The following is a 25,240-nucleotide window of genomic DNA, read 5'->3' on the forward strand; positions in this document are numbered from 1 at the left end:
TGTGGTGTGAGCGAAACAATCTGCGAGGATGACGGAAAGTCAATCACTAACATCCATCGACGTCTTGAACGATGGGCAGAATTTTTCGAAGGGCAGTTCAACTGGCCTGCTGCTCCGGCAACATCGGTCAGACTGTCCTGCCCTCCATGGCCGGTGACGACCGATCCACCAAACGAGGAGGAAGTCCGCAAGGAACTCCAACTCTTGAAGCGTTACAAATCACCTGGCCCAGATGACTTACCTCCGGCCCTTTTTAAAGATGGTGGTGACTTTGTGACTAAGGATTTGACGACGATGTTTACAAAGGTTTGGGAACTAGAGAGTGTACCAACGTCATGGAATTAGTCGATAGTTGTCCCTATCTTTAAAAAGGGTTCACGTCGTTCCTATAACAACTATTGGGGGATAAGTCTATTTCCGATTGCATCCAAGATGTTGGCTTCCGTTATACTTCGTAGGTTGTTCAAAACCCGAGAAAGATTGACTCACGAGGAGCAGGCTGGGTTTCGTTCCGGTCGAGGATATATTGATCATATCTTCACTCTTCGCCAAATGTTAGAACACCGTCATACTTATCAAAGGCCAACAATCGTAGTGTTTCTTGACATAAGGACTGCCTTCGATACGTTGGACAGGACTGTTCTCTGGGATTGTCTATTGAAGAAGGGTGTGCCTGAGAAGTTTATTAACATCATAAAGGCCCTATATACAAACACCTCAGGTGGAGTGAGGGCATACAACCACCTCTCTCCATTGTTCCATTCGAGCAGTGGGGTTAGACAGGGTTGCACAATATCACCATTCCTCTTCGACTTTGCCATCGATGACATTCTGGAAACAGCTCTGATGGATGTAAGTAATGGTGGTGTGGGTCTGCTGCCTGGAGAAAGACTCCTCGACCTTGAGTATGCGGACGATATTGTCTTGCTGTGCGATAATGCCCAAGCCATGCAATCCGCACTTAATCAGTTGGCAATCAGTGTCCGTAGGTATGGTATATGCTTTGCACCTTCGAAGTGCAAAGTACTTCTACAAGACTGGCAGGATTCCAATCCTGTACTCACCCTGGATGGTGAGCAGATAGACGTAGTCGAGAAGTTCGTGTATCTGGGTAGCTCCATAAGTGCTGGTGGTGAGATCAGTCCATGTATAGTGAAAGCCAGAGTGGCTTATGCCAATCTGGGCCACCTTTGGCGCCTTCGTGATGTTAGTCTGGCTGTAAAAGGTCGGATCTACAACGCGTCGGTGAGAGCAGTTTTGCTCTATGCTTGTGAAACCTGGTCTCTCCGAGTTGAGGATGTTAGACGACTCTCTGTGTTTGGTCATCGTTGTCTCTGAAGGATTGCTGACGTTCAGTGGCAACACCATGTCAGTAATGCAGAGGTTCGGCATCGTGTGTTCGGGCACAGAAACGATAATGCAATTGGTGTCACCATCTTGAAACACCGACTTCGGTGGCTTGGACATGTTCTACGAATGTCGTCCCAGAGAATTCCACGTCGTGCATTATTTGCCGACTCTGGGACTGGTTGGAAGAAGCGGAGAGGTGGTCAGTGCATGACATGGTGTCGTGGCATGAAAGAAAGCTGCAAAGTACTGGCTTCTGTTGGTCCTTCACGACTCCCTGGTTGGGGTCTGAGAGATGGTGCTACACAATGGCTAGAGACGTTATCAGATATGGCTCAGAATAGAAGCCAGTGGCGATCCTGCTGTAACCTTCTTTTACTTTCTTCATAAAAGTGGTTGTGTCTTCCTTACCTGAAAGATCTCTTCTGATTGTACCTTTCCGTTCCCTCATTTCTACCATACTACCTTACACCAATCTCCTCGTTATTGTTTTTTTTTTGTGCCCCTTAGCTTTTTTTTCTATTTCTACTCGAATTCTCATTGTTTTGTGTGGCGCATATATATTGGCGCTCTCTTGTACCAATATTTATGTGTTCAAATAATAATAAAATGATAATAGTTGGATTATGAATTATGATTCTTGTATAGATTATACTGTTACTTCCAATTCATCAAATTCTATTATTACTACTAGTAATACTACTACTATAAAAAATTCATGTTCACTCTTTACTAGTTCTTCATCTTTATCTTCTAAAGTAAATCGTACTCATGATCCACCATCAGTCGTTATTTCTCAAATTTTTAATCCATCTGTATTCTCATCAAAGTCTGTTCATAGTTCATTATCGTCTAATAATAATTAAAATATGGAATGTGAATGGAAACATTTACAAGGAAAATGTTCAAAATCACGGAATCGGATATTTAGTAAGTGTTCTTGAACAGTTAGAATCGAATTATCCCATGAAATTTTCTTCATCCTCATCATTATCTTTAACTGTTAATAAATTATACAACGAAAACAACACCTACTTCTGTTACTATTACTGATAGTTGTAGTCATCTTTACAGTATTAATAATAAATTCTCAAATTCATCAAATCCCATGTTAACTAAGTTGAATTCAGGTTAATAATTTCATTAATAACGGGAAAATAATTTTCTAGTAATAATAGTAACAACAATAATGCTATTTTTAACAGTAGTAGTATCGTAGTGTATGTCAGTTGCGTTGACAGATATAAGTAGTATCTAGCACCAATCGGAAGTGGAATATCTGCGAGCAGAAGATTGAAATGGGGAGAAGTAAACTAAAAGCTATCAAGATAACAGTGAGAATGAAGGAACAATGGAGCTCGTAAGAGACAATTCAATGAAGATATGCAGATGATATCTGATTTTCACATTTAACTAACCCACTGTGTGATTTTGCAATAAATTGGTTATCCCGTCAAGTCTTCACTCACTACAACATAGTTAGTACTAAGGGATTTCATTTCTGACTATCATATGAGCTTCCTGAGTGGATTGCCTCTGCATGGCACTTTGTCATAAGCTTTCACTAAAGATTATCATTAATTATTTGACTATATATTGAATTAACTGGAAATGACTTATTTAAACCTTTGTTTACATCATTCAGACTGACAGTTCTATTAGTTGCTGTACTTCAACTGAGTTTGTGTGAATCATTTAAACATTTGATAATCACAATTTACTTTGATTTAACTAGTCATGTAGTATAATTCATTAGCCGCTTACATTGTTAACGATAAAAAGTCAGTTTGCCACAACGTAGAACTTGATACTTATGTACATCTGTTCAATTTACACCTTCGTATTGGCACGAGATGAAATTGTTAGACCGAACCCCGAAATAGTAGAGTTAATAACAGAATCACCATATCCTAACCCTTCGAAGTTGTATAGGTGGGAATTGTGTTACACTAATATATTATCATTATTGATATCGCTCTGTGTTACATCGGATTAAGTCGACATTAAATGGTAGATTCTGTAGTATACTATAGTGGTTATAGTTATTTCTTTTAAAAGAAATTTTAAAAAATACTACAGAATATAGCCTCATTTCAACAATATTACATGATAAACGCTTTTCATTACTTGACGTTTAAAGAGCAAAATAAAGCACCAAAGATGAACTAAATGTTAGATATTTGTAGGTAGTCGGTGGGAGACACTCTAAATCTAGTTTTCTTGCCAGTTGGCACTTATCATCATGGCGTACCCGTAAGTTTGAGGTAATTGGTACTCCCGGTAGGCCCAGGACCCATATCAACTTGTCTGATATGTCACAACTAAGCTATTTTTGCTCCAAATGACCTCCTGTTAAACAGATATTTCCAATTGTGTTGGTCACTGACTATTAGCAGGATGGATAATACGGCAAGAACCTAAGTCCTTATCCAAATGTGTTAGGATAGTCGGAAAAATATACCAATAATTATCGTGTTAAGTCTATGGTGGCCTTGGACCTTAAATGTACATTTCCTATTAGTCGATGTTTATTTCACTTGTTAAATATTGTGTAAATGTTGTTTTCTATTTTATGGTACGATGTGGTTTGTTTGTTTGGTATATAAATAGAGTATGTCTGAAATACAATGATTCATAACTCAGAGGCTGTGACTTGTGTTCTTGACTCAACTGGCTAGGACAGACAGCGAAGCAGGGCCAATCAGGGCACTACGTCGTTCGCTACGTGTTAACCGTGTCACCGAATCGATCGATATAAACACTGCTTATCAAAAACCTGCAGTCACCCGTTACAACAAAATGAATGATAAACAGTTTAACCCAATGATAATGGTAATATAGCTGATCAAATTGTCGATTAAAAGTAAGATTGCACTGTCAATGATATATATATATATATATATATATATATATATATATATATATATATATATATATATATATATATATATATATATATATATATATATATATATATATATAGATCAACCCTTCACTGATTTACTTTTTTCTCAATTTTCTTGATTAATGAAGTTGATTTACATGTGTGGTTTTCTTCCTTCCTCACCTTTCTGTACTTTTTCTAAAATGTTTTTCTTTTTTGTTACAGTTGGTCCTGATTACTGTAACAAAAATTCCAACTACAAACCATGTACTACTACTTTTCGTCCATTACGTCATCTGATTAATAAGTGGCCACCACCTCAACCAATCAACCCAATGTAAGTAACTGGGTCGTATTGTACATAAACTTAGGCTATTTTGTCAAATGACTTGTTTCCCTCTGTTTACTCCCCACCGCTTTCCGTCTCTTCTGTTCTATGCTCCAATTCTTTGGAATTTCGTTTAACAACAATGACGAAATATCATCCTAAAACAAAATGGGGATTAGTATTATTGATTGAGATCAGCAACAGTAACATTGTACAGAATACGTTTGTTCCTTCTTCTTACAAACCTCACAACACTTGTTATTTAGCCAGTGAAATAAATACGTATTAAGTGCTTTATACATCCATTAATTTGAAATCAGCACAATAAAATCCCCGATATTTATTTGTGTGTGTATATGGATCACATGAAAATGAGTAGCTTTATTTCATACTATTTGATTATCCAATGACTTAATTTAATAAAATATGCATCTAAATATTTCTATCCTCTCTCACATCAGATTTCTTCATAGTCGTTTAGTCTGTTATTTTTTTTCCTTGACCAGAAATTTTCTTATCTTACGAAAAAGTTTGTGTATGCATGTACACTACAACCAATCAATAATCATCAACTGAAAAAAACTGTTGTCTTTGTCCAATTTTGGTCTTTAGTTAATTGTATGTTTTATCTTTTAAATTTGGCGACACCAGTACATGAGACTGCATAGTAATATCTGCTATGTTTTGTGTTGTATTCTTTGTGTAAGTTATTTACCAAATATGGTAGTTGGTTATTTCACTTTCAAACCACTAATCATCATGACTAATTATGGTATCAGTGCCAAGAGTATTTAATGCGTTTAATGTCATCATCATGTCATAAGATGTGTGTTCTCTTGTTTATGTGTTTGTCATTCTATCATATTTCTTTATCCTATTTATTGGTTAGGTTCATTGTGTCATAAGGAGCCTATATGTGGTTGGTGTATTTAACATGGAATATATAAGCAGAGAAAAGATCACTATTCAACTGAAATGATGGGAAGATGGGGGTTACTGTTTGAAAATGAGTACTTTCAATTCTTAATTAACTGGCTCGATTAGGTACTTGGGTACGAACCATAGTCGAGTTACGAGGGCTAATGACACTACTCGTTTGCTCAAATCAAAGTAATATTCGAACCTGGAACTTACCTGAAAGTTGTACGCGTAAAACAATAAGCCACTGCAGTAAACAACTGCTAAACCAATGACACGTCAAAACAACGCTAGCAGCCTTGCGTCAACTCAATCCTTATTGGTCCCTCCCGTCTAGTCCTGCCCGTCGAGTTCAAAAGTCAATCTCACTGTATGAATAATGTATTTCAGACATACATAGTTTATATGCAAGCAAACCAGACCGCAAAACGCCATAAAATAGAAAATAACAATTATACAAGATCAAGTCAAAAGTGCCTATGAGTGTGAGAGACTGTAAGAAATAGATTGGGAATAACTTAAGAATAGTAGAATCGTATAATAGCAGTCAACAGATCAAATAAAAGATTATGATAAAACGAATATAAATATATATGATCTAGTTACTTGACAGTTATACAATAAGTATATATGTACAACAACAGTCTATAAATAGTTCCCAAAAGTTACCCATAATTTAATCTTTTTCGGATGCAACAGTGACATCAATTGACTTATTGTCACTGTGTTCAAATACACGTTCTCGAATCTTCACATTACTAACATGGTGTTGTAATTGGATGTCAGCAATCTTTCGGAGACGGCGATGACCAAACACAGAAAGTTGCATATCATTCTCAACTCCGAGGCCAGATTTTTCAGACATAGAGCAAAACAGCTCTCACCGACTCGTCGTAAATTTGATCTTCTACAGCAAGAACAACATCGAGAATGTTCTAAAGGTGGCCCATATTCACCTAATCCTCTCTAGCTTTTACTATACTTATCTAAATTACCCATTCCTCATGTGAACTGGTTTTACCACTTATATTTAAACTAAGTTTGTACAGTAGTCTGTTCTAAGATTGAAGCATTGTCTCTAAAAATATCTATACAGCAGTTATTCGATAACGCATGTACCCGAAGAATCTATGCCACGTAGCTGTAGATATTAATCAACCGACATAGCTTGAGTACTTTACACAAACACAACTCATCAACGTAAAAATCTGATCCGGAATGAAATAAATTGAGGAAACGTGACCAAACTAAAACTTTGCATCAGGTCACAATTCCGTTATTTTTAGGGCTAGTGTTATCTCAAAGTAATTTGGCTACGATTTCACGAAAGTCATAATTAATGTTTAGAGATTAAGGCAATCATATCAGGTGCAATATTTTCATTTTTCGGTTTTCAACCGTAAGCATCTTATCATTCCGTATTAACGCGATTTTGCATATACTTTATTTTAGTAATTTACTACTAATAGTATCTGTACCCCTACGATTTTCCATTTCCTTTCGCTTTGACAACTCTGAATTATAATATACCGGACGGTTTAAAATATTTTTCTCTTCCTCGGTATACGTTATATTAGACCAAGCATCCACGACCAGAATACAGAACCAGATTAATACTAGATAATAGTTTATTCAACATAGTTACAAGCAGTGAAACTCGGTGAGTCTGGAATAGAGATCAATGGGAGGGAAGGGAATCACATATTTAATAGTTAATTACGCTAAGTGCCTGTTTGTCCGCGCTCAGCAACCAATCACACTTTCACTATACGTATCAAGTTGTATGGTATCCCGTGCAATACAATACTAATTAAACGATTGTACGGCTTATATTTAATCAGAAATAATACCGTTAACTGTAGTCGTGACCTGAAATATGAGGAAATGTATCTCATCACAACGGAATTCTCCCAACCTCAAAATAAAACCTTTTAAGTTATAACTGTTCGCTTAATGTGTAAAGAACATACTACTAGAAAAAATCGGAACTATGTACAAATGAATTTCTATTTGAATTATTCGTGATAGCTGCAGTCAAAGAGAATGTATCAATAAACAATCATTATTATTCTGACATAGAGATAATTCAATTACTTTATATTACATCACATCAGTTCATAATAAAAAATATTGAAACAAAATGTTCTAAATAAAAGAGACTAATACATGCAAATAAAGAGCATAGGAAGAAAGGATTTTGTGACATTAATCCATAGGCCATCACAAAATTCCTGTGTACAGAATAAAACCTGAATTTTTTTAAGACAACAAAAATAATTAAGCTTACACATCGTTATAATTTAACGTTAAAAGAAAACTGATAGAAAGCAGACAGCCAAAAACAAATAATAGAAGTTTGGTTAACTACTTTATTATCATCATTCCCTTTTAACTGAGACAATCAATCATACAGGCTTTTTGGTAGGAAGCTGAGAATAAAACATAAGATTAGGGAGAGAAATCATAAACACACGAAAAATAAATCTCCACATAACTATCTTTTATAGATATTTAGGGGCAAATAATCCAACCGAATAGGTTACTTAATTTCTGGTCATTTTACCAGTTTGCAACTGTATATATTTCTGTGCAGTATATTTATAGTACTTGAATAATAGAAAACAGTCAAAATAAGCATACATTAGGACATATGAGTTAGTTATGCATAAAGATAGAAACAAAAGTTACTAATGAAAAAACAGACATCTACTACGCTAAACTTTGAAAGAGTGTAAACGAAATATGAAAATGTGAACATGCTTAATTATCTCTATTTATCCGAGTTTTCTGAATACTGGCTAACCATAATAACGATTCTCGATTGCTGTCGTCAAGATCACTTGGAGTTACGTGTTTGTTTCCAACAGTACGATTGTGACGACCAATCCCGGCACTGCTTGATTTGTTTTTTCGTGGAGATGGTGATAGTAAAACCAGTTTGCTCCCCATCAAACCTGATGTGACCTGCGTCACATGCCTTGGTACAGAGGATACAAAAGAAGGAGGTCTATCAAAATCAATACGTTCATTGACACGAAGCAAACACCCATCAGACAATAATACACGTACGATACGTAGTATATTAATAGCATCATCTAAACCACGATGTCGCTGACCAACAAAAGATAAACCCAAATCATGTAACATAACATTCAATGTTATACGATAGCGTGATGGAAACTTGTAGAAAGCGCGAAATGATTTGGTCAAGTTAATCCATATATTGGCCCAACTAGGTATAGATATGTTAGCCAGACGACATTGAATACGCATAAATTTACTCATATCTGCACTACAATCACATACAATGGCACATCTCTTGTTGGCCAGTTTATGTCTTTTGAACAGCCATTCTTCAATCTGTAACAAAACATGAGGAAATGGTTGGGCGTTATCTACTTGGATTTGTTGAATCTGTGTTAGATCTGTACAAAACTCACTAAGGTCTGGATGTAATCTTGGCTTACAATAAGCATGAAATACACTGACGCACTTGCGTAACCTTGTACTATATAGTAATATGGGAAATTCAATGATTTCATGTGGATAGTCGGCATCAGTGGTTATCTTCTCTTTTGATTCACAAGTAGCTTCCAGGTCAATAATTAATAAGTAGTCATAGAATGTATCTGGTGTCAATATAACAGGTTTTAGTAGTTTTGTCGTCGTTGTAACTGATGGATTTGTCAGTCTGCGTCTATCATTCCCACAATTGTTAGTTATTTGAGAGTTTAGATTAACTTCGCCAAGAACACTATCATGACCACCGTAGCTGAAACCGCTATTCTCATTATCATCTCCGTCATCATCACTGATTTGGATTTCAATATTGTGATCAATTGATTGTACTACGCGTGCTCGTCGCACAAACTCTTGTAAACGACGTTTTAATACGGTAGTGCTTCCCAATTGATTTAAACTATGATCATATAGACAGGTGCGTAGATTATCTACAGACATATTGTGTATACGGCTATTACAATGACTCAAACGATCTCGTAGAAATGTAGTCCACATTTCTGTTATAATTTGTATACCAGGTGGAGAAAAAGCAAGGGATGTTGAAGAATATGGCAATGATGCCAGACTATTATTGAGAATTGCACGACGTTCAACATCTAAAGGAATGATTTTACCATCATTGTTTTTAACAGGTCCTAAGTAAACATCACTAATCGATGTTCGAGCTAATAATTCTTCTAGATTATGCAATTCGATATCTGACTCTGAAGATTGTATAAACGATGAGTCCTGATCGGCTTGTATCATTTGTAAATCTACACTAGTCGTTTCGTCTAAGCCATTATCCATCGACCTTTGAATGTACAGTTCATCACCATGTTGTTGCACATTGTTTTGCGTCCCGTTTTTAAATGGATCGAGCAAACCGTTGATTTCATAATAATCACTATCAAATACCTCTCGAATAGTATGATTAATATTATCAGTATATCCTGACAGCACATTTAACGGTACACTGGTAGACGGATTCATTGTAATTGAAAAATTGGAATAAGATAAATAACTAACTGAAGAGTAAAGAGATTATAATTATGGTCAATATTGGGAAGAACTGGTTATTAATGATACACAGAATTGACGACAGGTAAAAAAAGAATATACCTGATAATCATAAAAATTTTACAACGAACAGTCAATATGCACAAAAAAAATATGGTGTCGATGAGAATGATTAGTTATGGAAACAGCAGTATAATTGTTGGTTTATGTTGTGGGAAGAATGTTTAATATAGAAGATGCCATACAGTGGTTAGTGGATAATTTTCACAATTTGTCGGAAGTTAAGGCAATAGCCCATAATTGATCAAAATGACGTGAATATTCTGAAAAAACTTTAACCTAAAATAAACTTCGAACTATCAATGATGACGCAGTGAGAAAGATTTACTTTTGGTTGTTACAGTAAGTGAAAGCTTCTTTCTTGAATAGATTTGATGATTGAACTAGACACAATCAAAATAGAAATGATGAATAAATTGTAAGAGTTGGATAACTGCTGGCATGACTAGAACATGTGATTTGTTGATGAACATGTCCTAGGTCTACAATAGCTTTGTCGATTATTTGGTGAATAACTACCAAAACATTAACTAAGTGGATATATTATGGACAGATTATCGAAATAGGATTAAAATAAAGATTGATTTGAACTTGAAACATCAATGTAACAATGGTTAATAACTAAATTTATCGGATTAGTTAGCTAAAAACGAATAAAAAGGAAGTTAGTGTGATAATAACGGTCCAAAACTAAAGAGTACAATAAAAACACTCATATTTTGGCGAGAAACAGACAGGTAATAACCATGTATACAGTGGCAATCACGAAAGAAAGCAAATCATTAATCGACTGAAAATAAAACTGCTAAGGTTGAAGCTATCACGAGTTCACTTAATTTGCGAACGAGAAACAAGACTCGGTGACCAAAGACCAGTAAACTAGCTATAGATGCGTCCCAGCCCCGCTAACTAGAGGGAGGAATCCAAGCTTGGAATGAGGAATTATATTCTGCAAACAGCCAGAAACGATAACAACAAACACAATTCAAAACGTATATATGAGTACAAAACCGTCCTTGGGGAGAGTTACTAAATAGCATACTAAAAGATGCAACGGACCAATAGCATTTAAGATATTTCCCATTGGGAAATACGACATAAAGGTGACAAGAGCGCCTTTGGCACGAAAACAAAGAAATTTAAATCTCCTAAATAAATGACAAAATTAGGTCATTTCCCAAGTGAGTTCTGGGGATCTAACGTCCCTAACAAGAACGAAAATAAATAAAACTAAGTACACATCACGAATATATCACTGAACGTGCATACATACCCATACAACAAATCAACTCAAAATTATCTGAAGTGTTTTATAGCTATATTCATTCGATCTGAGTTCTATATTTCTTCAAAAACAAACTAATATTTTTAATAGAACAAAGAAGTAAAATCTCACCACCAAACATAATAATTGAATTTTCTATGCAACTGGTAATATACCACTAAAATACTAATAGAATACAATGCATTCGTGGATCACTAATAAATTGAGTAATTTTTACTAGTACAGGAACGTATAAGTAATAAAGTGTCTTTTATTCGGAAGCGGAGAGGCAGACTTAGTAAATGTATCCAAATTAATGTGACCCTTGTCCACGAAATCCCTAAAACATAGAAAGACAGGCTTCCGAACGGTAGTACACCAGAAAGCCGTCGCGTACAATTAGCGAATTAAGGTGAGATTACCTATGCTTCTTCAACTTCGTCGACTAAGAGATTATTATTGAGATGCTGTAAGTTAAGCGTATGGTCTAAACTGTTAGCGCATATTCGATTTCGTATTAGAAAAACCTCCCAAACGCCCGTAATTCAGAAAGTATCGATCCATAATCCAATTAATAAAAGGGACTCCCTTAACTTAATTTATGTAATATATTCCACTGTTATCATTATCTTGATTGGTTTAATAATTTCGTATGTTTTTTTAAGTAAACGGAATACACCCATTAAAACATTAAATAAGTAAGATTGGTTCAGCGAAGTGTTCTCGTTTCGGCGAATTCATTTTCAAAGCTGTACAATCGCAAATATATATACTTATTTTTACAGGATGATAATAATACTGATAATAAACTTCTGTTAGATATGGTGATAGTGAGGTTAAATGAACGAAGTTATTAAAAAGGTTTTAAACTAGGAGATTTTAATAATCGTTTGATTGTTAATGGCTTAAGTATTCATCAAAAGATGGATAGGGAAGTTGTCATTGGGGAAGGATGACTCAGCATGATAAGATAAAAAGTAATCAGAATGATCGTGAAAACAAAATCAACCAGTTGGGGGTAGATGATTTAAGGGGAAGATGAAAGGTGAAACAGATGGCTGTAATTATTTGTTTTCGGAGTTCTCGGCTTCATGTTCTTATCAATGAATATAGACGGATATTCGTTTTTGATAAGTATCTCTTTTAAAAGGCTCAATTCTTCCTCTACAACCTCGGGGCTACAGATCCTTCGTATTCTTGTGGCGAGTGTTATTATTAAGTTTCTTTTTCTACTGATGGGAACCGAGCTGTGGAAACTTCATAGTTGGCCATTCCACATGGGTTTCCTGTAGATAGATCTTCTTAGAGTTCCATTTTGTTTTCTTGTTATTTCCACATCAAGAAAGCGAATATTTTGTTTGTTTCCAACTTCTAGTGTGAATTTTATTGCTGGGTGGCAATTATTAAACGTCTTTAGATGACTCAATTCAGATTTGTTGTCACAGACGATCAAGATATCATCTACGTACCTTTTATACAAATGGAGGTTTCCTATAATCGTTTTGACTTGGTTGTTTTCTAAACTGGCCATGAAGCAATCTGCTAGTAATGGACCAAGTGGGGATCCCATCGCCATGCCATCCTTCTGTCTATAAATTACGTCCTTGAATGTGAATTGCACATTGCAAGTGCAACGTAGTAATAGTTCCTTCAAATAAATATCCGGTATTCCGATATTAATCTCATTATTGTTTACGTACTTGCAGATAAAATTAATGGTCTCTGTGAGTGGAACATTAGTGAACAATGATTCGACATCCAGTGATAGCATAATTTGGTCAGTTACATTCACTTCTTTTATGTGCTCGATAAATTCGAATGTATCACGTACTGAGTGTTTACAAATGCGTTTTCTGACGGGTTCTAGGAGATTTGCCAGCCACTTTGCTATGAAGTGGTAAGGGGATCCTGTGAACACAGGTCACTAGATCAAGACAGACTCTGCGTTCAAAGTCATCTACAAAGTAAGTAGAAGTCTTCCAAAGACAATTAGACTGCATCTTCTTTGCATTGCCGAAGCATTAGCCATACATCTGGAAAAACCAGGATTGTGTGTGCATAAGAGACTGGTACAACCTCTTCTTCTACCATGTTCTTAATGTCTTATAATTTCTTTCTCTTTTTCCTACTCTTCTTCCTTTACAACCATCTGTTTCACCTTCCATCTTCCCCTTAAATCATCTACCCCCAACTGGTTGATTTTGTTTTCACGATCATTCTGATTACTTTTTATCTTATCATGCTGAGTCATCCTTCCCCAATGACAACTTCCCTATCCATCTTTTGATGAATACTTAAGCCATTAACAATCAAACGATTATTAAAATCTCCTAGTTTAAAACCTTTTTAATAACTTCGTTCATTTAACCTCACTATCACCATATCTAACAGAAGTTTATTATTAGTATTATTATCATCCTGTAAAAATAAGTATATATGCTTTATTTATTATTTATTTGGACACATAGATACTGGTACGGGGGGGCACCAGATACATATGTGCCACACAAATCTCGTTTGATTTGTGTGAGGGCTGGGATACTGCCTGGGTGCCCAAACCAAAGCAGGTGGTTTCCTTAGGGGTTCACACCCAGAGCCTTCGACCTAAAGGTCTGATCCACAAAGCAGTGGAGCATCGTAAGGAGACGCAGTTCCATGGTAGCCAGTGACCAACGATTGGTTCATACTGCAGCCCATGTGCACCATTGGTTTGAAATCAGGGTTTTCCAACTCCCTTCGGTGGACTCTCCGTATCCACCAACCCGGTTAAACCGTCGGACATTCGCTTTTCGTCCTCTCAATTCCGTAAACAACACCCCGGCCACGAGAATGCGATGAGTAGAACTTCCCTGGCAGAGGGAATAAACGCGTGGCCATGTGAGAGCATTTCGAAAGTGAGAGCGGACTGTGCCCACTTTCAGCCGTTTCATGGCATTTGGGAGCTTCGTATATGCATATAAATATTACTGTATATTAGAGTAGAGCCTGATGAGGATTAAATCAAAAACAATATTGTTCGTTTATATATGTTGTTTTAACTTAATTTACCTTAACTGTTTGTGTAATTATATATTATTATTCCCGTTCACTTGTTTTTGAGCATACTCCCTTTTTCATCTGTTGTATTATAACTTCATTTCCTAGTATGAGCATAATTACGTTAGTGCTGTACCAGTTGTACCAGTAACCATTCGTGTTTAGTGAGCAAATAAATATAATCCGGTTGGGATTTTCTTACGTTCAATAAAACCCACAGAAATGCACGCCCTCACAAGGGTATGAATCCCAAGCATATGCTCTAGGAGTAGTAGCCGTCTTTTCAACGATACCTTGTGGTGACATATATTTGTGTCCACTATTGTGTTGATCGCCAGGTTAGACAATGTCTTCCCTTATGCCAAAGTTTGTACCTGGTAGGAAGAATCGGACGTCTGAGCAGTCGCAGCAGACGGACACCGCAATGTTTGTTGATTTAGGACACCAGAAGATACATCTAAGTGTTCCTTAGTTAAACTTGACCCACTGATGGAGCGTTAGAATCACCCGTTACAACTTCTACGTTCAAGACCCGGCTTTCTGAAGGTCATAAAACTTTCTGTAAAACTCAGCGTTTCCATATGGTGTTTGAGGCTATGTATATTTTTAGCTGCCCCACCACTTTAGTGTTCTGTGTAAACTCCATGAATGAGGAAGATGATTACATGGTGCTAAGTGGACATGTATCCTATCTACGTCTCTACATATTCTGTCGACTGACCACGTTAATATAACGTAGATAAAAAAATGTCGAATACAGAATGCACTCAGAAAACATTTCACCTATTCAAATAAGCAACAGATGAAACATACGGTGCTGAGAATATAAAAAGCGTTGGAGTCCGGTAATATACTTTTAGAAAACGATAGGACCACTCGAATATTATTAACCATGTAAGGAATACAACTATGTAGACATATACATATCGTGCGCACCCAAAAAATGCTTAGATTCACAAGTAAGTAATTAGGACGGCAAAATAAATGGATGCCCAGAGAAATCTAGATGAGCTCATGTGGACCGCCAAACCATCCGAACTGCACTCATTGAGGTATAAGTAAGAACGACGAAGCACCGGTGAACACCTCTCCCAGTTCTCACAGTACCTTTGAGACGAGCAAGAAATAGGCAACTGTCAGTAAGACTAGTGATTAAGTACCTATACTAGTTTGATACCAAACATACACCAGCAAAACCACAAGATAACTCTAAATATACAAAGGTTATACATACAGAAGCATGACTATAAGACCACGTTTACTTTGGGAAAACACAACATACACACCTAGTATGAAAGTCAATCCAAGAAGTTACTCACTAAACTGAAGGGCTGAGTGATTGTTATCAACCTGGGCACATTTACCCGAGCTCCCAATCTCGGGGAAAAGTTGGCACATTTTGGGGAAGCCGCTATAGTAAATTTTTGGGAAATGGCACAAAAACCCCAAAGTTTTCTTAAAGTTCCCCAAGCACTGGTGAAGGTCATTTGACTTCGGGAGTTTCCCCAAAATACCCCAAAATTGGAAGCTCGGGTAAATACATCTACAACACCCTACTGATGATACACCACACACACTTTTTTCCCTAAGCAAACCTAGAAGGCATTTGGATTCAGTATGTTGATTTATTTTATTGGAACTAATTATACCATATGTTTTTCTTTGAAAATGTACTACCGAGACACTTCGGAAGGTTTCATTGAGTGATTCATTGGTAAGTTTAAGCCAAAAGGTTAAAACTTAAGGCCAGTAATCTATCCTAAACCCTCTGGATAAACATGAAACTTACCATAAGACGTGATCGATAAAAACAACAATTAATCACCTGGCATGACACTAATGACCTACACATGCCCGCTGACTACAAACATACTATTCAAGCTCCAATGTATCTACAGTCCAAATATAAAAATAAAAGGATCCAAATGGTTGTAGGCGTAATAGAAGAAGCTTTATCTTAGCGATCCTTTGTGTCTTATAGGGGTAGACCACTGATACCTTCAGGTAAAGACCTAGATATATTTCATTTTCAGTTTGTGAAGGACAGGAGGCTTGATGGCCTATGTTAGTCCTGGCGATGGTGATCTTTCAGTTGATCCAGCTTCCTTTTGAAAGAGTCGACGGATGGAGCCTCGACCACTTGCTGAGGTAGTGAACTCCACTCGTTGATGATTCTATGGGAAAGTCGATGGTCAGCTGACAAGTAATTTGTTCTGGGCTTGTGAATATTTTTGGAGTGTCCTCGTAAATTCTCTGTTTTGGAAGACAAGAAAAATGAGGGGACATTGGGTGCAAATTTATCACTAAGCAATTTGTACACTGTAATCAAGTCGCCTCTAGTTCTGTGATATGACAACGGGAAAAGGTTCAGCTTGTCAAAAGAGAATCATTGGTAAAACATAATTAAGTACTGTCCTGAACCCTTAAGAATATGTTGAAATGCCTCTTTACGGTTCCTGAGAATTTTCTTGGACCACCTAAGCCGCCATTGAATCCCAGGATTGGATTACTCCTGTAAAGTATCAGGTGTGCCTACAGTTCATTCTGCTACGTTGTGATTCCAATTTTCAGATGTAACCCCTAAGGTTTCTGTTGAGACTGAGCTTAGCTTACTATTTAAGTAATGCCCATAATTACTTGGGGTAACTCAGGTTATCACAAAACACACCCACCAAAGAAATCCCGGTAAATTAAAAGCCGAAACATAAAGAGTATTGAAAATTTTAAATAGGCTCGAATTTGCTCACCTTATGATCTGTTATCCAATTTATTTTCCGCTCATTGGAGTGCTCTATGTTTAAAAAAATTTAGTTTCGGTTTGTAAAGGACAGGAAACCGGGTGACCTGTGTTGATCTCTCATCTTCCCCAAATTTCTTTGGTATGAACACATAGTAGTAATTCTCAAGTCTTGTCGAATAGTGACTCTCAGGTCACTGTGTATCTGGACAACAGGTGGCTCGATGTGATTCACCGAAGGCTACATCTGTTAGTAGATTCTAATCTTTGAGGCCGCATTGACGTACTCGAGTTACTGGTGAGTATGTTAACCACAGATAACATTTCCCGAAAGCATACTGCTCTTCAAAAATGATCCGACGTTTTGCCTAGATACGTAAACAACAATTGAATAATCTTCTCCAAAATTTTAACAACCTCGTTGGTTAGGTTTGTGTTCCGATAGTTCTCAGGTTTGTGTCGTCTTCCTGTTTTGAAGACAGGACTTACTACGTTCTTCCGGTAGTTTGGTAATCAACATTGAGCTACATATAGAATGAAACTTATGCTTAATGAATTTGAGATACAGTGTTTTACTCCTACCAGCAATCTAGTAAGCATTTGATCGGGTCTCACCAAGCTTATTTTGCAGACCAAAGTTATCGAGATATTTAATGGTTATAAGTTCCAAAATGTGCATTGGCGATTTGTATGAACCGAAAGGGAGGGAATCTCTGCGGTATGTAAAGTGATGAAGTGATTCGCCAATACCTGAGCTATATCACAATCGTCATCTACTAGTGACGTAGTGCTACTTTCTCCACATAACCCTGGTATGTTTACTTTTCCCTTAGTTCTCCGGACTATGTACTAATATAATTGCCTAGAGTGTTTTATGAACTCCTTAGCAAGTTTCTATTCATACAAAGAATGTGGGGTGCATAACGTTTGTGTATGCATTTCTGACTACCTACTAAGTCGTTTCACCGAGGGACTACGGTTCTATTATCATATCTATTGTGGTCTCTCAGTGTATAATTTCTTGTGTATTTCTTTTCAAGTGCTCACTCTGGAGTGTGCTGACACATCGTCGTTGACAACGATGTGGAAATCGACGACTTTAACAGCTTGATCTCTCCTGCCCAGATGTGGTATATTATCAAGGTTTGTGACGTGTAGGATCCAAAATAAGGTTTGGACTGAAGGTGGGTTAGATACGCGCTCTTGCCCGTTTGAAACCAGAACAAAGTAATTGGATAAAATGACGGTTCTATAATTCATCATAAATTTAAATGTACATTGTTACCTAAACAAATATGACCACTCAGCTATCCAACCAATAATTGTTCAGTTGATCAAATCTAAATTACAATAAATAAGGAAGTTGATAAAGGATGCAAGAAAATTACCAATCACCACAAATAAATGTTATTCTATCCTGTCTGGATAGACCACTCACAGATTCGTTCAAAAGATAATATTTGGTTGCTTTATATCACAGAGTGTGTCCAATTCTGGAAGAGTGCCTCAATTCACAACCAAAAATGAACAATTCCAGCCAGCCCAGACAACGCAATCAAAAGGAGGAACAAACCAATATGGCTGCCGCCAAGACTAAGTATAAAGTGAGACAACATAAGTGTAGTTCGGCAAGAAACACGGAGACTTAGTGAAGGCACATTCCACCTTAATCGGGCATGTTATAAATGATGATCAAGCGTATGGTTTTTTGGGTTAATAAAGCTACTCCGCCACTCCTTTGGGTTTCTGGGTTTTTTCCTTCCTCACCGATTGTATTAGCTTCTCTCAATCAAAGCTTGGATTCGGCTTCCACCACGATGACAGAATGGTCTAGCTTCACTAATTTCATTGACTCACTGATCTTCAAAGAGACTAACTTGAAGCCATCAAATTTTTAAAACCCAATACCTTGAAATGGTTCAAAATATCTTGATGTTCAGTTATTTGTCTTTTATTCTTCTGTATGTACCAAGTAATTTTCAGAATAAGTAACAAAAGACACAGACACTGTCTTCCGACTTGTATAGTTTAAAATATGTACTTCTTGGGAACTATATTTAGCATTAAACATTGGTACCGATTATGTGAAAGCAGGAGACGCCCGTTGAATCAGTTTTATGGAATTGTAGTGGTATTGGTTCCTAACCACAAGATCTCTGAAGCTGAACACATAACAGCGGAAAAGATCTGCATTCATTTATGTAACGCTTAAAGAAGGTCAAAAATGGTGAACTTGGGACTAATTGCTCAGTATGGCATGACTCAGCCATTCGGACGTGGTCACTATATGTAACCTCTCGCTTTTTGTATGGAATGTGTTCTTCAGAAGCGCTAAGTATCGTACCGCTGATTATCACGACGGGACGGGTCAGTGTGTACTACGATGTGACTTCCGCGTAAGATCTTACAGATTGGGTAGTCACATCATGACAAATATACAGTCCACTTAGTGAAAACCTCCCTTCGTGATTAGGAAAAGGTAGTGTCAAGACAATACGCGGCTCGGTTCTATCACACTTGATCGACAGCGATCATGTACTGGACAGAAAAAAGTCATTTAAAGTTAGTTATTGTATTTCTACTAGTTTTACTTATGGCGTCCGATCTCGTCTCTTACACATAGCAGAAACTATAGGAATTCGAGTCAACAATCCAAGTCTTTGTGTTCATAAGAGATTTGTAACACCCTTATTTTTCCCTTGGCTTTAATAAATGATTTTATTTATTACTATTTACCAAACTCTTTGTTCGTTTATTTTTCTTCACAACCTCCCACCCTCTTCTTCTCTCAAATATACGCCTCACGGTCCGATTATCTGAACACTTCTTATTACGTAATCTTATAATCTTTCTGTGAGTGTTATTTCAGTGTCTATATTTTTCTTATTATTGACCTATTTCCGACGCTTTAACATTGACTTAAGCCTTTATTATTCTTATCGAAACTAGTACACCTGTCGTCACACTGTCAATTTGTACTCTTCACTTATTATGTTTATTTCTTCAATCTTTTCCATTGTTATCATTGACTCATAAACTACCTGAATTGGTTTAATAATTTCGTATATGCATACCAATATTGCTGTATATTAGAGTAGTGCCTGATGAAAATTTAATCGAAAACAATATTGTCCGTTTATATATGTTATTCTAAATCACAACATGGGAATTTTTCAAAGATAAATGTTCTGATAAGTCTGCAAGGTCACGGCGCGACGTGACATGGAAATCATCTCCACTAGATAATCATTACAGAAATTCGTAACCCTGTTCTGATCTTAATAATTGTCCTTTTTAAACTTGTATATGTTCCGTCAAATCATCCTATCAAAGGGAGCGGAAATAATAAGTTAATTATGTTTTAACAAGTGCCAATATATTTTAATCAGACGATTTAGCAAATCGGTTATTATTGTTACTAATAATGGCTTTATCCAGTATTATACGTTTAGTACATCATGGAATCCTGACAGACAATAGTCCAACAATATTCTACCTACGAAAAGAGAAAAGCAATTGATAACTGCATGCACATATACATGATGAGAGTGAATACCTATACACAGCGCGAAGCGCATAAAATTTTGGAAACCGGTTTATAAAACCACGACCAGTATATTAAGAGCCACTCAGATTTTATGGTCATCAAGCAAGAATCAGTATATAAAGACAACTACACGCTGTTATCTACACTCAAATAAAAAAGCTTATGTTTAGGTGAATATTTGCACCCGTGAAAATACATACTACGCAATTAATACAGGTTTCATGAACACATTTAGTAGTTTGCTTTCTCCTGCTTATAAAGGAATGTATGATAATAGGAATGATAAAAATGAGCCCATTCGTAGAAGACCTAGTTTCATCTGGCTTTACTTACTTACGCCTGTTGCCCCTCCTCGAGGAGCATAGGCCTCTCACCAGCATTCTCCATCTAAGTTTGTCCTATGCAGTCCATTCCAGTTCTTTACAGTCTCTATTCATCCCTTTCATATCTGCTTCCGATTCTCAATACAGTGTATTCTTCGGCCTTCCTCTTTTCCGTTTCCCTTCAGGATTCCATGTTAGCGCTTGCTTCGTGATGCAGTTTGGTGATTTCCGTAATGTTGCATATATATACATATATGAATATAGTTTCTTAAATATACTCAGATATCTTTCTGTATTATTCATATCGTACTAACCACAATTATTTGGTGAGCCAATGTTTTTTTCTAATCAAAATTATTTAACATAAGTTGGGCATTGGGCAGAAAGTTTATGATAATAAAATAATCCTATTTTCGTAGTATTTAATAAGTAAGAAGTTGAATTTCTGACGTTTCGTGGCTTAATGTAGCTTACAAAAATATAATTATTTCATTACTAGTATTCAGCATCAGCTGAGCATGTTCTGTTTTGGTTACACAGTTAAATATATTCCCATTTTCTTGTATAAACATTAGATTCGGTGCCTGTGTGTTAAACGCAGTTAAATAAACTAACGATGAATAACATTCGTGAAATACAGACTATACTTAACTTCGTACATCTTACATCGACTGATCATTGTAGTGTAAGATAGAAAATAGAAGTCGTACATGTAGGTGATCTGGATGTGCATACTTCATACATTCAAATTCGTAGACATATTTAAAGAGATAGATGAGAATTCTCCAGACTGCCAAGGCCTTCTCAAAATGTCCAAGTATAAATAATCTATATATATATATATATATATATATATATATATATATATATATATATATATATATATATATATATATATATATTGTTAAAGCGTATGAGGGCGGCTCACGGGTGAACTTGGAGAAGCTCTAGTAAGCTCAGAAGGAGCCTAAGCTATTTCATTCAATCATCTTTTGGAAGAATATTCCAGAGTCTTTGCGTCTAGCCTCCCTATTGGACAAATGCTAAAATCCCCCTGTATGCTGACTGGATGACTGTAATGATGATTTCGTTTTTACTGAAAACTATAAATACCTGGGAGTTTTGTACCATATTTGAAACTGTTTGGGATGGAATTCTTTTCACTTGTCTTCTGTCTTCTCATTTGCAACTGGAGGGTTCTAGCGTTCGATATATCAAGAACCTAAGCTCTAGATATAACAAGTGTAGAAGAAAATTCTCAAAACTTCAACATCATTTTATGGTCAACAACAATAGTTGTAAGATCAAATGAAATGATGAGATACCAAAAATGACAAAACTTACCTTCAAACTAAATTTGATTGATAACGCCAAAGTGATTTCAGACGGTTATTTGTCAAAGTACCAATCATCTGATGAAAAATTTGCAATTATTTAACTTTATATGGTTTTGACTTGATCCCAGGTTTTAAAGTACTTGCGGCTTATAATCCTCTGAATATATCACTCGTATCCACAGCAACTAGATACTCAGTAATTGTTTGACTGGTTGATGGGAGAGTTATCCATAATACTATAGAGAATAGCAACTCAGAGATTTTTTTAGCCATATTTCTAGACAACATCATAATCAACACTTAGGAATGAATATGTGGACAGTCAGGAAATCCTAGATGGGAGAAACACTTACTCTGGTGTCTGATATCTACAAGTAAACACGAAAAACAAAACGGGATAAAATTTTATCACATATTTCATGTAAGCGTATCTGGAAGAAATAAACTGGACTGGAAAGTTGTAGCAAAAAACCGAAAAAACATGACTTATTTCAAAAAATTAGCACCAACATCTAGAACATCCCATAAATCAGGGAATTTCGGCACACTGAAATATTAAATAATACAGAGACACTAAAAAGCTAGAGTACAAACACAGAGCACGGAACAAACCACCCACCATTCCTTACAAAGATGGAGTAAATGAAAATTCCTGCTTAATTCTGATTGGTTGCAAAGTAGTGCCAAAATTACGAACTGTACCTGAATAAATAAATTATTCCATTTTTTTTAATGTTCATACGTGTTTATATCTTCTAATCTTCATCCATATATTTTGTTATAAGGTCACACTAACCTTGAACTATTTTATTATTATTATTATCATATTTTACAGACAAGTAACGCAGTAAAAAAGACACTATAAATTCCTTCTCTGCTATTTTAATATAAGTTTATATATATCCAGTTTGCATACAGGGGATTTTTAGCATTTGTCCAATAGGGAAACTAGACGCAGAGACTCTGGAATATTCTTCCAAAAGATGATACAACTGGAACAATAAGATCCTGACTACTCATTGTTTGTCTTTTTTGACTTCGTTTCACACCAGTTTTATGTACATATTTCACACGCACATTATTACTATTATTATTATCATATATTTTGGCTGAATATCTGTAATTATTGCAGTTATTATATTCACTGATCTGATTGCTCAGGGTTTCTCGATTTAGCCATTTTCCGTTATACACATGCTTAGTTTATTTATAATTACTAGAATACGGTATGGACACACCTTGAGTATCTTACTTCATCAAAGGCACCCAATACTATTAGTTATTTCAGCAAACCAATCACATCTCTGAGCCATATCAAATATTGACACACACACACACACACACTTCTTCCTCATATAAGAAAGAAGTTTGAGATACTAATAGTTTTTTAATAACTACTTCTATTCACCTCGTAATAAAACTATATCAATATGAATTGCTTTCGAAAGTAAGAATATGTACAATGTTAATAAACATTATTTTTCTCCTAACTTTTCTCTCCCAAATTCCTAATACTTTAAAGTCACATGTAACTCATTATTTCTTTAAGCACTCCGTTTTATATTAACCCTGAATTTATTTTCATTTCTAGATTTCAAATTACAGCATATTGTAACTATTATCATTAAGTAGCCTTACGTCTTCACCGATGTATTGTTAAATACAATACCTTTAACTTAACAGACAGTCATTTCATTTTTACTGGTTTCATTAAAAAGATGACAATAAAATAAAAATGTCTAAACAATTCCATACTTAATTGATTTACTGAGAATACCCATAATCCTGGACGATCGAGAGATAGGTCAATAAAACATAGGTGCAAACTCTATTGCAGACAATCGGACCTTTAGTCAGTAGACGCAGAAATAACCCGTTTGAGAAGAGTCTTTGATCCATTATCCCTTACTCGTTTCAAAGTGTTAACCAATTTTTAAACTTCCACTACATATTTTATGATAATATACTCAGGCTACTCACAAGTAGCCTAACTAAAAAGGTCAATATTCTTTAATTAAGCCTGATTTTCTGTTAATATCACGATTGTGTAGTATATTATGTATACACTTCGTTTGTAAGAATAAATACATTGATTTCTATCGTTCATTACCATCGCACTGTTTAGGAGTTGTAATAATCAGAAATTGAGTATGGTGAACTGATAATTGAAGTACTGACTAATTTGACTCACTTGGGTCAGTCATAATGATCATACGAAAAGTAATTTATAGAGTTAAGTTACCCAAATAGAGAAACAACTGGTTTTTTAAACCATACTTCAATGCCTGCCAGTAAAATCAAGATTCATATTGATCTGATCTGGATACAGATTTTCATAAATCTTTCATTTACTTCCTTTTGCTTCCATAATCCTGACATTGACAAGTTAAAAAATATTTTACTTTGATTTGTGCAAAACGCCACAACTTTCCGAGACAAAATGCAGACAATAAATAAATTTAGACCGTCAGGAAAGAACACATCTTCATTGTTTAATGACTGAAACAGTTCGTGGTAGTTATTCAGGCTTTATCAGTTTGTTGCGAACACTTTTTTCAGACACACTTGATGAATTCATAGAAACTAACTTCTGACGAATAATGCCGTATGTAAGTTGTACGACTATTTACTAACCAACTAATTGACCTTGATAACCACTAGATTTTGATCAGAAAACAACTTTGTCGTAAACTGACCATTTAAAAACAAATAATTACACAATAATTCATTCTGTGTATACAGATTTATACTTTGATTACACCTTTACAGTAGTTTAGCTTATCAAAAGGCCAAAAGTGATGATTCTAAACGTTTGATCAATGTCTTCTATACTATCTTATCATTCAAATGAGGCTTTTTTTATTTGGTCAATCTTACAACAGTGAATTTTCACGACTTAACATAAAACATACTTAGTTCCAAGACCAGATAGATCGAT

General features: G+C 35.8%; 1 protein-coding gene across 1 annotated transcript; it reads right to left on the reverse strand.

The window, feature by feature from the left end:
- Positions 1–6,690: 6,690 nt before the first annotated feature.
- ERI1 (3'-5' exoribonuclease 1) lies at positions 6,691–16,227 on the reverse strand. Its single transcript, XM_051213760.1, has 2 exons — positions 16,148–16,227; positions 6,691–10,701 (listed from the first exon to the last, which is right to left on the reverse strand). The coding sequence occupies exon 2, from the start codon at positions 9,969–9,971 to the stop codon at positions 8,238–8,240; it is 1,734 nt and encodes a 577-aa protein (XP_051069759.1). The 5' UTR covers positions 9,972–10,701; positions 16,148–16,227; the 3' UTR covers positions 6,691–8,237.
- Positions 16,228–25,240: the final 9,013 nt, after the last annotated feature.

Source organism: Schistosoma haematobium, chromosome 3 (assembly GCF_000699445.3).
Source record: "Schistosoma haematobium chromosome 3, whole genome shotgun sequence".
Lineage (NCBI taxonomy): Eukaryota > Metazoa > Platyhelminthes > Trematoda > Strigeidida > Schistosomatidae > Schistosoma > Schistosoma haematobium.